General features: G+C 58.8%; 2 protein-coding genes across 2 annotated transcripts; one reads left to right on the top strand and one right to left on the bottom strand.

Moving 5' to 3' along the window:
* Positions 1-332: 332 nt before the first annotated feature.
* LOC311186142 (vomeronasal type-1 receptor 4-like) lies at positions 333-1,310 on the top strand (the record flags this gene model as incomplete). The annotated part of the gene is made up of 1 exon (XM_084257028.1): positions 333-1,310. One exon carries the CDS (start codon positions 333-335, stop codon positions 1,308-1,310), a length of 978 nt encoding a protein of 325 aa, XP_084113154.1.
* Positions 1,311-6,540: 5,230 nt separating this feature from the next.
* LOC311186141 (vomeronasal type-1 receptor 4-like) lies at positions 6,541-7,155 on the bottom strand (the record flags this gene model as incomplete). Its single annotated transcript, XM_084257027.1, has 1 exon — positions 6,541-7,155. One exon carries the CDS (start codon positions 7,153-7,155, stop codon positions 6,541-6,543), a length of 615 nt encoding a protein of 204 aa, XP_084113153.1.
* Positions 7,156-15,296: the final 8,141 nt, after the last annotated feature.

Raw genomic sequence — 15,296 nt, 5'->3', positions numbered from 1 at the left:
ATAAAGAGTCCCTTCATCCCCCTCTGCCTCTGTTGGCAAGGCTGTGCGCCCTTGTCTGCCCAGCAGGGGCTGGTCTGGGTGCCTCAGCTACCAGAGACCCGTCTGTCCACATGTGGACCCACAGCGGGTGGCTCTGCAGGGGCAGCAAGTGTCCTGAGCTTACAAACCCACACTGCTGGGCAGTGAGAAACTGAGTGGAAAAAGGAGTCAATACAAAAAAGGATGTTGGATGTGACACTGGGGTCAATGATGTGCTCCCCAGGCTCAGCTCCTCTGGGGACACAACTTTGGCTGCCTTTGCAGGGAAGGATGGCCGAGATCGTTGCACAAGGATGAGGAACGAGGACGCCAGCAGAGCCCACACCCCCTTCAACCCCGCTGAGGGGCTCTCCAAGTCCTTCCAGAACCACCACCATCAAACCACGGGAGAACTGACCATACACATCACTTGTCTTTTATTGATGGGGGTGGGGACCCTAGCCAATGTTCTCCTCTTCTTGCAAAACTTCTCCCCAATCATTTCAGGATGCAGGCAGAAGCTCCCCAACACGATTCTCTCCCACATGGCCGTGGCCAACATCTTGGTTCTTCTTTCCACTGGGATCTCAAACACAATGGTAGCTTTTGTGTCCAGGTGGCCCCTGTCCTCTCTTGGGTGTAAGTTTTTAATCTTTATTCACAGGACAGCCAGGACCACTACGCTGTGCTCCACCTGCCTCCTGAGCACCTCCCAGCTCTTCACTCTCAGCCCTGGAAGACTGGGGTGGACGGTGCTCCCGGAAGTTTTCCCCAAGGCCCTGGGTCCTTCCTGCAGCACCTGCTGGCTGCTCGGTGTCCTCATCAATGCCTACGTTCCTGTGAAAGTCACTGGTCCACGGAGCGTAGGCAATGGCTCCGAGCCACGGGAGTCCTGGTTCTGCTCAGAATCAGGCTCCAGTGCTGCTTCTGTAGTCCTGTGGTTGGTGCTGGACGCCATCTTCATCGGCCTTATGGGCTGGGCCAGCGTCTCCATGGCCCTCCTCCTGCACAGACACCAGTGGAGGGTGCGGCACCTCCACACCCCCAGGGCCGACCGGGGATGCCCCCCAGAGACCAGGGCCACCCGCACTGTCCTGATGCTCATGGTCATGTTTGTCAGCTTCTACCTGCTGAATTCTAGCATTGTGTTCTACATGACCATCTTCTTGGACACCCCTCTGTTGCTGATACAGGTCTCCAATGTCCTGGGGTCATGTTTCCCTGTTCTCTGTCCCTTCCTGGTGATCCTCAGGGTCCCGAGAATGCCTATGTTTTGTCCTCGGTTTGTCTGAGCCCACAGATGTGTGCCTCCCTCCCTCCTGATTCCCCACATATTAGAAAAGGAGAAGCCATGTTGATTCAGCCTCCCCACTCTGCGTATAGGTGAAATTTCACACTCTGCTGTGTCCAACGTGCAGGTATGGATATGACAGCAGACCACCAGGGTCCCTCCACAGCCCTCATCAGCCATGGTGGATGTCGTGCTGGGGGAAGGGGTGGCCCTGAGGGTGGTCTTCGGTGGGCAGTGCCGTCTGCACTGTCCCCAGGAATGACACGACTTGCTACATCTGTGCCACTTCACTTCTTGTTCCATGCAAACCCGCACTTAGGATGGTGACACCACTCCCAGATTTTTGACAGACCTTGACAAGCCCTCTCTGAGAGACACAGAATTGCTTTGCTATGAAAGAGCCAACTACGTCATGGGCCCCGGCCCAGAGGGCTTATTTCTGGGCTCCTCTGGGTCACACACATGACTAGGACAACAGCTCTCTGCATCCTTGTCATCGGGGTCAGCGGGGGATGTTGCCAATTCACAGTCCTTCTTCCCAATATAGGTCCCCTCACGCAGGCCCATTAAATTCTGGTCTATGCTGAAAGCATCCCTTAAAGTTGTATTTCAAGAGCAATCACGAATATTGTTCTTGGAAATTATAAACAGAGGTTATAAAGCCCTAAAAACATGAGGAAGATAGGGCCTCCCTGGTGGCGCAAGGGGTTAAGCACCGCACTATGAAGCGATCCGCAGCCTCAGCAACACGAGTTTGATCCCTGGCCAGCCTGGGAGCAGCCCACGTGGCGCAGCCGACCTCTCCTGATTCTCCAGCAGCTCCCCTCAGCAGTGTACTTTGGTCAGTCTGCCTATTCTATTCCTGGTACTGTCTCTGGTGAATACTCTCATCCCCGCATCTCTGGCCTGTACCCCAGCTCTTGTATGCACGAATAAATAAATCTTTAAAAAAAAAACCAGATGAGGAAGATACTGGATCAAGAGGTCCTGGGCGGGTGTTCCAGCAGAAGCAGAGCTGGGTCATCAGGCCAGAGCGGGATGTGGGGCTCAGCGGGCCCTCTCCTCTCCCAAAATGGTGGTCTCCAGGGGAAGTGATGGGTGGGCCCACGTGGACTCGATGACCCTGGAGCGCCAGGGACGCTGGTGCTATGTAATGCACAGGAGAGGGGGCAGGATGGGTCTCTGCTCCTCCTGTTAACATGGGGCATGGGTTGGAAGTGATGGACCCACCACCTCCCTGAGGCAGACACTGGAGACCGGGTGGCTACATTCCTGTGGACAATACTTCCTGCCTCTCCCGTGTGTGGGGAAGAGAGAAAATAAGGCGCCATCAACCACACAGAGCGAACGGCTCATTTGGAGATGGAGAGACAGCAGCAGGCTGTGCTGAGGACGGTACTCGGGTCCCTGCGAGCAGGGGAAGTTCTGGGAGCTGGAGGCCGAGGACTGGCTCACTCTGCCGGGCAAGCGGCAAGTAGGAAGGAAACACTCAGCTTTCCAAAAAAGCAAACTCAGTTCTGCTGACTTTTCCGGTGTCTTCCTCGTCTCTGTCCTTTCCTCTCTCTCTGGTCCTGGTTCTGTCTGCCTAGTGATCTGACATTGGGCTCTTGTTTCTTTTAGGTTCCTTGAGGCATCACGTTAGGTGGTTTGCGATGTTCTCTTCTTAATGTAGGGGCCTGTGACTGTGAACACGCCTCCTGAACAGAGAGCTGAGACCCCACTTGTAGCATGTTGGATCTTCACTTACACTTGTCTTCCTTCTACCCACTGCTCATCGGCAGTTGCTCATCCCCACTCTCTGTGACTTTTCTGACTTAGCTGCAGTCAGTGATCTAGTTTTATATCCCGTGTAGGAAATGATATGGGATATGACTTCAGTTGTCTTCAATGTGTTAAAACATGCTGGTGGACCTAACAGGGGATCGATCCTGGACGATGTCCCCTGTGTTAGGAGGAACCATCAATGTCTATTGAGCCCATGGTCTAAAGTGTAAGTCCAGTGTGCCCTTACTGATTCCATGTCTGGACGATCTTCCCATTTCACAGTGGATGACACAGTTCCCTGCATCTTGTAGTGCTATTTCTCTCTCTGGCTCTGTTACTCTCTTTGTATATCCAGGTGCTTTCTTAGATACACAAATGTTACTAATAATCACGTTTATCTGTGACTGCTGGACCATCCTAAGATGCAGCCCTCAGTTTATGCTCCAATTAAAACTGCTTATTACTTCACAGAATATTACTGAACCTTATATAGAAATTTTCCACACACCCTCTCACCAGCTTTACCCTGATTGTCTATATTAAATTCCACATTCCACCTGTGCAGAACATGTTTTTGCTTTTACATTCAGATTTCTCTACCAAAGTGAAGACTTGAAATAATAGTCCTGTGATTTCCAACATAGTGTTTGTTGGAACTATTTTCATGTTGCTCTAATATATTTTATATGTTATATATAAGATGGCATATATATATTACATTATATAAATAAATATATTTATATTTAATTATGTTTATAATGAGTCCACCTGAAGGACAGTAATGGCCATGCGGACCTGCTATGGATAAATCATCTCAACTGTATTTAGCTTAAAGCCTGTGCTAACACTTCTCTCCAGATGGACCCTCGTGGGAGGAGTTTCAAGCTGAGGCCCAGACTGAAACGGACCGGGAGAAGCCACTTGCAGGCTCCTTACGACAGCATCAGCTCAATTCTGGCACCTGGTGACCAGGTGGTGACCGCTGACTGCAGAACCTGCAGTGACACGCCCAGCACACCCCCAGTGGGCCCGCCGGGAGAGGGCACTGATCTCGGCTCCCTGTCCCTGCCGTGGTGATTAAGCATTTTCCCCACACTTGGACACTTGTTCAACTATGGGGTCCCCGCCTTGCAGTCCTGACACCCACCTTCCCCAGGTCCCTCCTGGGTGCTCCCACCTGGCGCCATTGTAAGTGACACTGACTGCCCACCTCCCTCTCAGAACGTTTTTGATGGACTGTGGTTTTACAACAAGGCAACTGGCAAATTAACACTTGCGCTCACAGTGCCCCTGCCGTGGTGCTGAAGCCTCTGTCCCATATCTGAACTCAGTGAACAGTGCTGGGGGCGATTCAGGTGAGCACTTAAGCCTTGGCAATGGCCGGCGAGCAGCTCTCACCGCCTGGGATGTGCAGGTGCCTCCTTCTCTCTCTCCTTTGACCTAGACACTGTCCTTTTAAAATGTGAAAGATAAAGAAATAAAATCACTCGTGACTTCCTGCAGCTTTTGTCGTCCTCCTGTTTAACAGAGATCCCTGGAGAGTTTTGGCTGCAGGCGCCAGAAGCGCATCTCGCCACAGGGTGCGGATGCGCAGGTCGCACCAAATCCTCACGTCTCCCCACAGCCGTTTCTGCTGGGCTTCCAGTCATCCCGTTTCTCGGTCATGCGCTATTTTATTTCCTTATTGCATGGCCTGGCTGATTCTTGCAAAAGGCTGACGTATTTGGATTGGAGTTTGCTGGACTCAGTTTACACCGACTTTCTTTCATAGCCAGAAACGGTGCAGCTCTCACTTCCTGCATGTGTGTGGGTGGGTGTGTGAGATCGTGTCCACATGCAAGCACAGGTCAACCTGCCCCCAGAAACCCCTTCCACACCCCTTGAATACAATTCGGGGGAAGCACCAGCCTCGTCACCTTTCAGGAGGCTTCCAAGCTGAAGCTGGGGACCTGCAGTGGGGTCCATGTGGGTTGGGGGCAGGACTGTGGGGCCCAGATCCGTCCAGTAAACTGTCTCTCCGCCTGGGCCCAGTGAGAACAGAGAAGATGCCCCATCCACTGTCCACCCAGGGCCCCTCAGGACCTGCCTCTGACTGGGGCCCTGACCTGGTTTCTGAAACTATCAGGTCATCTGTCAGGAAGGAGGGGGGGGCATTAACAATTTTCCTTGGAGTGTCTGATTTGGGAAAAGAACGAGGTAGAGAAACAGACATCACTGGACGGCCCCACCTGGTGGTGCCATGTCACCGTGTAATTGCTGCAGGGTCGGGTCTGTTCAGCTATGAAGGTCCTTTTCTACACCCGATTGGGCACCTGCGCCCTTCTCCTGCCCCAGACCTAGGAGGACAGAGGCCTGGCAGGGAGAGGCACAGCGGCGGGTGGCCTCCTTGGGTAGGACTGCTTCCCTGCCATAGGTGTCCTGACGGAAGGGTCCCCATCTGGGGCTCCAGCTCCTTCTCGGGGTACACTGAACCCTCCTCAGATCTCCTGCCGCAGGCGCATCACCCATCTGAGCTAGGGCGATCTCTCCTTAGATACTGGTCACCACCTCCATGGGCTGGGGGCTGAGTCTCAGGCTGTCACCGCTGCAGCACCAGTTTGATCCCAGCCAGGGAGCTGACCCACATGGCCCAGCTGACCTCTCCTCTCTCCCCGCTGCTCCCCACAGCAGTGTTTCCGTGAATCCACCTGTTCTGCTCCCCACTCTGTCTCTGGTGAGTTCTCTTACCCCACACACCTCTTCCCTGCACCCAAGTTCTTCTGCACATGAATAAATATTTAAAACTTAAAATCTGGTCAAAAAATAAGTGGGCTTAAGCAGCATCAAGGAGGAGGGTGGTCACCACTGCGGCAGCGCAAGCCACGGTCACTAGGGAAGGAGGCCCCATCTCTTGTGGGTCTCAATAGCAGGTAGATGGAAGGACAACAGCGTTTCTGTCACTTCTGCTGTTCCAGGCCTACCTCCCAGATGCGATCACAGGAGGTGACCATCTTTCTATGAGCAGCTGTCATGGATGGACCCGTCTCAGGGTGGACTCACATATTCCTATTTATTTTGACTTACGAGGTTACTTTTTGCATACTATGCACCTGGGAAGATGGTAAGACCCCGGCATATACAATGCATGGATAAAACTGGAAAATAGGTGCTCAGTACAAAACGTCAGGTGGAGAGAAACACCGTATGATTTCACCTTACGTGGAGTGCGAGCACATACATGGGCTAAATAACTGAAAACATCCCCTCAGACAACAAATACACAATAGTGGCCACCAGAAGGGAAGCGGGCGCGGAGAAGCAGAGCACTGACACAGCATGACGGGACACCCGAATTCTGTGAGGATGATGCAGGGGTTTATGCCCAGCCCTCCACAGTGTGTAAACCAACACTGCACGGATGGGACACGCGGGTACAGGAAATGGTTAGGAAATGGGTGACTGTCGAAGCCGAGGCTGCTCCTAACAGCTCAGGAGCAGAGCCTTCCCTGTCTGGAACCCCTGAGGCTCATCAGGAAGGGGCAGAGTTTGGGAAAACAGGACAGCAGGAGCTTGGACACCTGCATCAGCCACAGGTGGGTGTCTCTGAAGGCAGACATGTAAAAGGTGAGCATAGAATTCAGCAGGTAGAAGCTGATGAAGGTGACCGTCAGCCTGAGGATGGTGCGGGTGGCCCTGCTCTCTGGGGGGCACCCCCGGCTGGTCCTGGCGGTGTGCGGATGCCGCACCCTCTGCTGGTGTCTGCGCAGGAGGAGGGCCATGGAGACACTGGCCCAGCCCATGAGGCCGATGAAGACGGCATCCGGCACCAAACACAGGACCAGGACGGCGGCATTGTGGCCTGAGGACGAGCAGAACCACCTCCCCTGGGGCTCGGAGCCATTGCTCATGCGCCCTGGACCACTGACTGCAACAGGGATGGAGACGTTGATGAATGCACTGAGCAGCCAGCAGGTGCAGCAGGACAACCCAGGGCCTTGGGGAGTCCCCCCGGGAGCACCGTCCACCCGTCTCCCGGGGCGGAGCGTGAGGAGCGGGGAGGTGCTCAGGAGGCAGGGGGAGCACAGCGTGGTGCTCCGGGCCATCCTGTGAAGAAAGGTTATCAATTTCCACGCAAGCGTGGACAGGGGCGTCCTGGACACCCAGGCGGCCATCAGGTGCGGAACACTGGTGCAGAGGAGAACCAAGACGTTGGCCACGGCGAGGTGGGGAGCACGGTGCTGGGGGGCGTCTGCCGGGGCCCACAAACAATGGGAACGTCATGGACAAAGCAGACAGTACTGGCCAGCGTCCCCACGCCCGCCTGGAGGAGGAAGAGCCACGTCAGGGCCTGTGCTGCTGCGGGGCCCAGGGCAGGGCACTAGGGAGATGGGGAGAGGGCCGTGGTTTGTCCCGGGTGAGGGCAGGCGCAGAGGACCCCGACATGAGGACCCTCGAGTTACAGGGCATGTCCTGGAGCGTGGACTCTGATGGCTGGTTTCCCTCCGGGATGGACGCCGGCTGGACGTCACCCTCTCACGTCACTCCTGCCGCTGTCTCCATCCCGACTCCCCCAGAACCTGACCCTGGACCCGCTCTTGGGGACCAGAGAACGACACACGGAGAGGGAGACTCGGCAGAGCTCGGGTGAGCACAGGACAGGCCACGCGCGCCGGCTGCGTCCTCCCGGCGCCGGGTCAGCAGCAGCCGGAGCTGAAACACCAGACAGAGGCTCAGAGCCGCGGATTCCGGCTGCGGACCCGAGAGCCCCAAGACTCCTCACGGGGACACAGAGGCGAGGCCGCGCCCCCAGACACGAGGGTCTCCTGCCCGGGAGGCCTGGACATGCCAAGGGCCGGGTTCTGGCTGGGGCAGCGCGGTCTCTGAGCCCGCCCTGAGCGCTGGCTGCCCCCTCACTGTCCACTGAGCACAGCCCAGGCTCTTCCCATGAGCCCGACACAGCCTGGCGCATCACTGCCCTCCTCGGGGTGCTCCTGGCGGGGTTCCAGGCCTGCTCCCTGACTCCAGGTGGGTCTGGTCACCCAGCCTGGGAGGGACGGGGCTGACCCGGCCGGGTCCCTGCGCAGGTGTGGGAGTCACGTCCTCACTGAACAGGGGACCCTCGTCACGCAGGAAGTTCAGGGTCCCCCACCCAGCACCCAGGGAAGGCGTGGGTGCGGGGGGCCAGCGTGGCGCACGACAGCAGACACAGCCCTGAGCCCGGAGGGGTTGCACCTGAGTGTCTCTGTCCACGGCCGCCTCCCCCTCCACAGACGGGACCTTTCCGGGCCAGCGGGGACTCCAGGGACCCCTCAGCACCAGGAGGCTGAGCTCAGAGCGACCCGGGTCCCAGCCCCTGCCCCTCATGCACGAGCCCCAGACTGTCTCCTGAGGCCACCTGCCCCCCAGACCCCCAGCCAGGGGAGGTGCCAAGGGAGGGCTGGGCCGAGGGCGAGGACAGGCCAGAGACCCCGACGCAGGCGCACAGGACGGACGGCGGAGGTCAGGACCCCAAGACGTTCCCGTGAGAAAGTGAGGGTCGTGGGCCTCCCCGGTGGCGCAGCGGTTGAGCGCTGGGTTGCGAAACTGCGCGCGGCCTCTGCGGCGCCAGTTCGATCCCCGGCTGCTCCCCGGCCCCCGGAGGGTCCCACATGGCGCGCAGACCTCTCCTGCCGCCCGCTGCTGCCCTCAGCAGTGTCCTTCGGTCCTTCTGCCTGCTCTGCTCCCCGCTCTGGCTCTGGTGAATTCTCTCGCCCTCCCGCGCTTCTGACTGTACCCAGTGCTTGTGTAAACAAAACAAACAAACAAACCAGCAAACAAATAAATAAAGCATGCCTCTATAAAAAAAAAAAAAGAAAAAGAAAAGAAAGTGAGGGTCGTATCTCGTGCCCCCCGTGAAGCAGGAGTTATGAGAGAAATAAGAGAAAGGCTCGGGGACCACAGCCCTGGCCCCGCCCGAGCAGCTGAGGGTCTCCCCTGCATGACAGGACACCCCAGCTCCCGCCTGCACCCTCCTCCCTCCCCCAGGGTCCCAGTGTGGGCGGCAGGGCAGGGACTTCTGATCCCCAAGCCCGCACCCCGGCCCTCCCTGACAGGGGAACCCCACAGTTCTGAGAGGAGACCCCGAAGACACAGTCAAGGGCAGGTCCCCACCCAGGGGTGGGCTGCTGGGCCCACACGCCAAGGCCCCGGACCTCCTTTCTCCTGGTCAGGCCCCGGGCCCAGGGGTGTGGAGAGCCCGGGTCAGGCCCCTGCTCTCGCCGGCACCCACCACCCTCACCAGCAGAAAGGAGTGCAGGGGGCCCTGGGGCGCCTGGGCCCTGCACAAAGGCTGCCTAGGCCCTGGGCTGAGCGCCCTCCCCTCCCTCCAGCTGCCACTCACTTGGCTGAGCTGGTCTGAGCTTGTGTGGGGGGGGGGCCAGTAAAGGGCGGCGTCGGAGCTGCCTCTGCTCAGCGGCCTGACCCGTCCCTGTCCTCTCTCTGTCCTCTCTCCAAACAAGAAGCTCTCACTGCACAAGGCGCTGTTTCCCAACCTCAATTCCAGGGGCCACAGGGGGGAGATGGCGCCTGGAGGCTGTGACAACAGCCCTGCCTGCTGACACCCCTCCGTGACCTTGGGGGCCCTCAGCAGAAAGCCAAGCCCACTGGGATTCTGACTTAGGAGCCGAATGTCTTTGGGTGGAAAGTTATGGCTGCGGAGAAGCCCCGACACACGGGACACGCTGGATGTGAAGACAAGCACGAAAAATAAATATTCCATTCAAGTCAAGATCCCCATTTCCCGGGCCTCCCCCATGGCTTCATAGGTTGAGTCTATGAACCGATGAAGCTGTCCGCAGCCTCTGCAGCACAAGTTCAATCCTCAGCCAGGGAGCTAACCAGATGGCGCAGCAGACCTCTCCTGTCTCCCCGCTGCTCCCCTCAGCAGTGTGTTTCAGTCAGTCTGCCTGTTCTGCTCCCCACTCTGTCTCTGGGGAGTCCTCTCACCCCCCACACCTCTGGCCTGCACCCCAGCTCTTGTATGCATAAATAAATCTTTAAAAAATGTATTTTAAAAAATCCCCAACCCCCACGAGCAGAGTGATCTCTAGATGAAATATTCTTACACCATCCCAAACTGTCTTTGAAATCGGGTAACACGCAAACACCAAAATCCTTTGTACTTGTTCAGTGTTAAGCGAACCTCAGAGCCAATCTCCTGTCAATGCTCTCAGCCATGAGAGGGGAAAGCGACGCTGCCGCCAGCGCAGGGACGCACCGCGCAGCCCCAACACGCGGCGGATCTCAGGGCCCAGGCGAGGCGGCACCTTTGTGAAAACACCCGCTGACCTGCGAGCCAGGTGAGCGACTGTGACCTGGGGCCTGGGCGGGGGTGCCATGCGCTGGGGTCATGGTTCTCGCTTTGAAGAGAAGCGCCTGCACCGCCCGCACAAACCAGGTGCAGCCCCCCTGAAGTGTTCAGCAGGCCCAGGGCCCCCAGCCTCTCAAAAGGAGTCTTTAAAGTCTCCCACACCAAAGGCCTCCAAGTGTCCCCCAAAATGCGACAACTGCTCAGCTGCACCCAACAGTTGCTTCCCTCCACGCCTCCGTGTCTTTCGTGTGGACGCTTCTCCCCGCTCCGGCAGCGAGCCCCCCACTTGGGGCCCAGTGCCACCCCGTGAACTGATGGCCCCATGGACGACAGAGTAGTGGAACGTGCCTCAGTTTACCTGTAAACGTCCCACAAGCAACAATCCTCCAGCCCGGGGCAGGGCAGCACGGGAGGGGGTTTGGGAGGAAGGGGCCTCTGTGGACGACCCGCCTCACCTACCCACGCGCGCCTCCCCCCTCACTCCCACCCCCGATTCCCGGCCAGGGGCTCCGTGGTAATGGCTCACCTGGAGCCTGCGCACTGAGAGGCGCCCAAGGCTGCTCGTGCACATAGAACAGTCCGGCCCCGGCCCCTCCAGGGCGTCACCTGCAGCCACATGCTCTCGGGGCAGCGCTGACCATCCGGCGGGCCCCAGCCTGACCGCACGTCGGCCGGGCCCACACCTGAGGTCGCACATGGGGGACCCGGGCCGAGCATCTGTCTTTTGCTCAGACGCTCACCCAAGCGCACAGAGAACGCAGGTTCCCCACGGTCCTCGGCACCGCCCCTCAGTGCAGGTGGCTCCAGAGTGCCCACGGGGGTGGACAGTCCACCAAACGCCCCAGGTGCACAGGGCACCTGTCGGGCCCACCTCCATGAGGGACCTGGAGGCTGCCAGGTTTGTTCCAGAGCTCACGTCTAACACCTGGGCTGAAGGGCCCCAGAATTCACATCCAGACACCGTTCTCCCTGCATGACCTGACACCAAGGCCCGGCTCCTCACCCTACCCTGGCCCACCCCCCCCCCCCACCCAGACCAGAAGCCAGGGCTCCCCAACACTGCCCAGAGCTGCATTTCTGCCTTCTTGGAGCTCTGACACAAGACAGGGAGCTGACAATCAGTGAGTCACTTTCTCTGTGGCTAAAGTGACCTTGGCAAGCAGCCCACACACCCTGTCTGGGGTGCGCCCCCACTACCCACATTGGAAATGAGCAAAATGCACACAAACAACCCACCCAAGCTCCCTCAGAACCACTGACCCACCCTCCCCCCCCATCCCAGGCCACCCGCCTATCCCCTATAGTTTTGGGGCATCACACCCACATTCTATGTGGGGGTCTGGGTTGTTCTCCGTGAACTGAGGGGATTGCTGTGAGGCCCCAGTCTGTGCTGAGGACTGAGCTCGGGGTCTGGCCATGGGAGGCCTCCATGGACAAGTCTGCTCTTAACGAGCTTTACTAGCCCACGTCCCCATTTATGGGGCAAAGTTTGTAGGTGACTGCAGGAGGCAAGGACACCCAAAGAGGGAGAGGAAACACACATTGTGGGCTCCACCCAGGAACTCCATGTGGCGTGTGTGTGTGTGTGTGTGTGTGTGTGTGTTTGTCCATCCACATGAGCAAACGGAAGAGCAGGCAGATCCTGGGCACCCGCACAGGCCCTGGGGGCCGGAGGCTCTCACTGTGGTGAGAGAAGACAGTGGAGCAGGGTGGAGCCTCCACTGGGGCTGAGGACCATGCATGCCATGAATGGGACAGGAGAGCACCCCGACAGTCAGAAAGGCCAACCCAGGCCCCCCTTCATTTTCCGAAGCAGAACCGCAACCCACTAGTTCCGGTCTGGCTCCGTCCACACCTGGACCCTCCCCAGCCCCAGCGCCCTCATCCCACCTACCTGGGGTGCGGCTGCTGTCTCTCCCGGCACACCCCTCGCTCTGTCCGCTGCTCCCAAGGGTGCCGGGTTCAGCTGAGACGAGGAGCCCCGCTGAGCAGAGAAGGGAGCTTGACTTTGGGGGTTTCTACCTTTGCAACCCAGGAGAGGAGAGAACATCAGAGAAGGGACAGATGTTATCGTCCCAACCCTTTGGCTGGGCGCCCCTGCAGGACATTTAGGACGTTTGTTCCTTTTAAGATCCTTTACTCCGCGTCAATCATGACATCCCATGGGATTTTGATACAAGGGCAACAACATTTTTTGCCATCGCATGTCTACAGTTATCTGGAACCTACAGTGAACAATGCAAATCATCTCAAGAACTAAGGTGAAGAGCAAGATGACCCGGTGGAAAGATTTTTATTACACCATCAAACCCTGAATTACTTCCTTATAACAACTGTCACTTGCACTGCTATATTAAGAATTTCCAGACACTGGGACATCTGTACGACTTGTTTCCACTTCGGTAAATGAAAACAACAGCCCGATGACTGTGGAATAAATGAAATATTTCAAGGTCAAGAACCAACTAAGAGGGACCTCCCTGGTGGCGCAAGGGGAGAAGTGGCAGCCACTGCAGCCACTGCAGCATGAGTTCGATCCCCGGCCAGGGAGCTGACCCGCATGGCGCAGCAGACCTCTCCTGTCTCCCGCTGCTCCCCTCAGCGGTGGATTTCAGTCAGTCTGCCTGTTCTGCTCCCCACTCTGTCTCTGGGGGATCCTCTCACTCCCCTGGGACCTCTGGCCTGTACCCCAGCTCTGGAGTGCATAAATAAAGAAATCTTTAAAAAAAATTCTGAAACATGATTTAAAAAAAAAAAAAAAAAACTAAGAACTGTTTCCAGAAAAGCCTGAATTTCTATTATCAAAGGGGAAACCTTCATTTTCTAAAGGAAGCTTCCAGCGAGCCCGGCGGGCCAAGCAGGGCGGGGAGCCGCCACATCCCGGGCGCCGCCACATCCCGGGCGCCGCCCCCAGCGTCGGGGCCCAGGCCCGGGCTGGGCGCGCGGCTCGGCGCGGGCGGCGGCGCCGGGGACTCGGGCGCGGGGAGCAGCCGGCCGCCGGGCCCCCCCCTCCACCCCGCGTGTCCCCAGCCCGGACCCCGCCTCTGGCCCGACCCGAGGCTCCCCGTCCTCCCGCTCCCCCGACTTCCCGGCCCACCCCACGGACGCGCAACTTGGGGCGACACGGCCCACGGGGGCTCCCGCGGGGGCGCGTTCGGCCCCTGCCCGTCGGGGCTCAGAGCGGACGCCCCGCCCGCGGGGCCTGGACGGGGAGGACGGGCAGAGGGGCGCGGGCGGGCGTCCGCGGGGGTCGCGTGGACAGACGCGCACGGGGGGGGGGCGTCCGCGGGCCGAGCCCAGCGCGTGCACGAAAGGAGGGCGCGGCCCCGGCGGGCCGGACACTCACCCCGGCCGCGCCTCCGCTCCCGCCGCGGGCCGCGGGTCCCGGCCGCCCGCGCAGCTTCCACCGGAAGCCCTGGCGCGTCCTCGGCGCCCGCACCTGGGCGCGCCCCGCCTGGGAAGGGCCTGGACTCGCCCGAAGGGCGCCCCGAGGGCCCCGGGACCCCAGCGCCCCTGTGGAGACAGACGGTGGTTTCGCGGGGCCACAAACTGCTGCAGATGGGGGTGTGGGCGCCCCGTCTGACCTACAGACTCGGGGTCCGCAGGCCTGCGCCCCCGGGCCCGTGGGCTGCGCTCGGCTCTCATTCACCCCGGCCCGGCTCCCCCGCACCCCGCCGCGGTTCAGACGCCCCTGAGCCGGTCCGGCCCCCCGGGGCTTGGTCCCACCAGCGCGGGCCCGAGGGCGCCCTGACCCGGCTCCCCGGTGGGTCCCGGGCCCCCGCGCCCAGCTTGAACGCGCGAACCCGAGTCGTCGCGGCTCTAGGACCCCAGGCCGGGCTTGGGACGTGCCCAGGATTCCCCCGTACAGGGCAGGATTTGGGCGGCAAGAGGCGGGGCTGCTTTCAGCACGCAGGGGGGCAGGCCGCAGACCCAGATCAGGAGTTTGGGAAGCAGGTGGGAGGGGAGGGGGCCTGACAGCTCAGGACCCAAGTGTGGGGGTGGGGGGGCTGGCGGGGAGAGGCAAGGAATTACAGGATGATCCCTAGTAGGAAGGTCTGGATGCAGGTGAGCAAGGACTCCCCCAGTCGCCCCCAGGGCAGGCCCTGCCAGCCTGGCCCGCGTGTCCCCATCTGCGCTGCGCGCCTCCTTCGGCAATCAGGCTGTGGCCAGGTCACTGTGGCAGGAGCCAACGTGGAGGTGTTTTCATCACAGCTTTGTTTAGAAATGACCAGAAAGGCGCCCGCGGGGATGGCTCAGTTCCTTGGTGAGGATTCCACCGGAATCCATCAGGAGCGCCAGAGAGTCGTGGACGGTGCGGGGCCTCCAGTCTCCACAAGCCCAGCCTGTGCCTCCTCCTTCCTGTGGGTGTTTGCCGCTAAACCAGTGTCTGCCCCAGAAGGACCCCCTCCCCACACAGCAGCTTTTACCCAGCCTGATAAGCTGCAGGCACACGTAAACTGTGTCTCCGATGGAAACAGGAAAACACTCAACTGTTTTTCCGCTGCCAGGCTGCGAGGTGGGGTCGGGTGACACAGACGCTCCCTGCTCGTGCGCGGGGAGGTAGAAAATTCCAAGGTAGGGACTGGTTCTGTGCCATCAGCAGAAATAATCCTCGTTTCATGTTCCCCACAATGGGACCCACCACAGAAATTACTGTGTACGTTACTGTAGGATCTAAATTACTTCCTCCTAAACGTGTAACATTCTCTGCTAACCGAAATCCTACTTCATGAGACTTGAGAACCATAATAAAACCCAGAAGTGTGCAAGATGGAATCTGGAGTCTTGCGATTTCGTGCATTTCATATGGAAGAGCAACACAGGTTTGACTTTGAAAATGGCATTAGCATTTCACAAGCCAGAGAAAATCCCAGGACACACGTGGGCCTGAGAAAT

This window comes from Talpa europaea, assembly GCF_964194135.1.
Source record: "Talpa europaea genome assembly, chromosome: 16".
Taxonomy (NCBI): Eukaryota; Metazoa; Chordata; class Mammalia; order Eulipotyphla; family Talpidae; genus Talpa; species Talpa europaea.
This window is presented reverse-complemented; position numbering and strand designations above follow the sequence as displayed.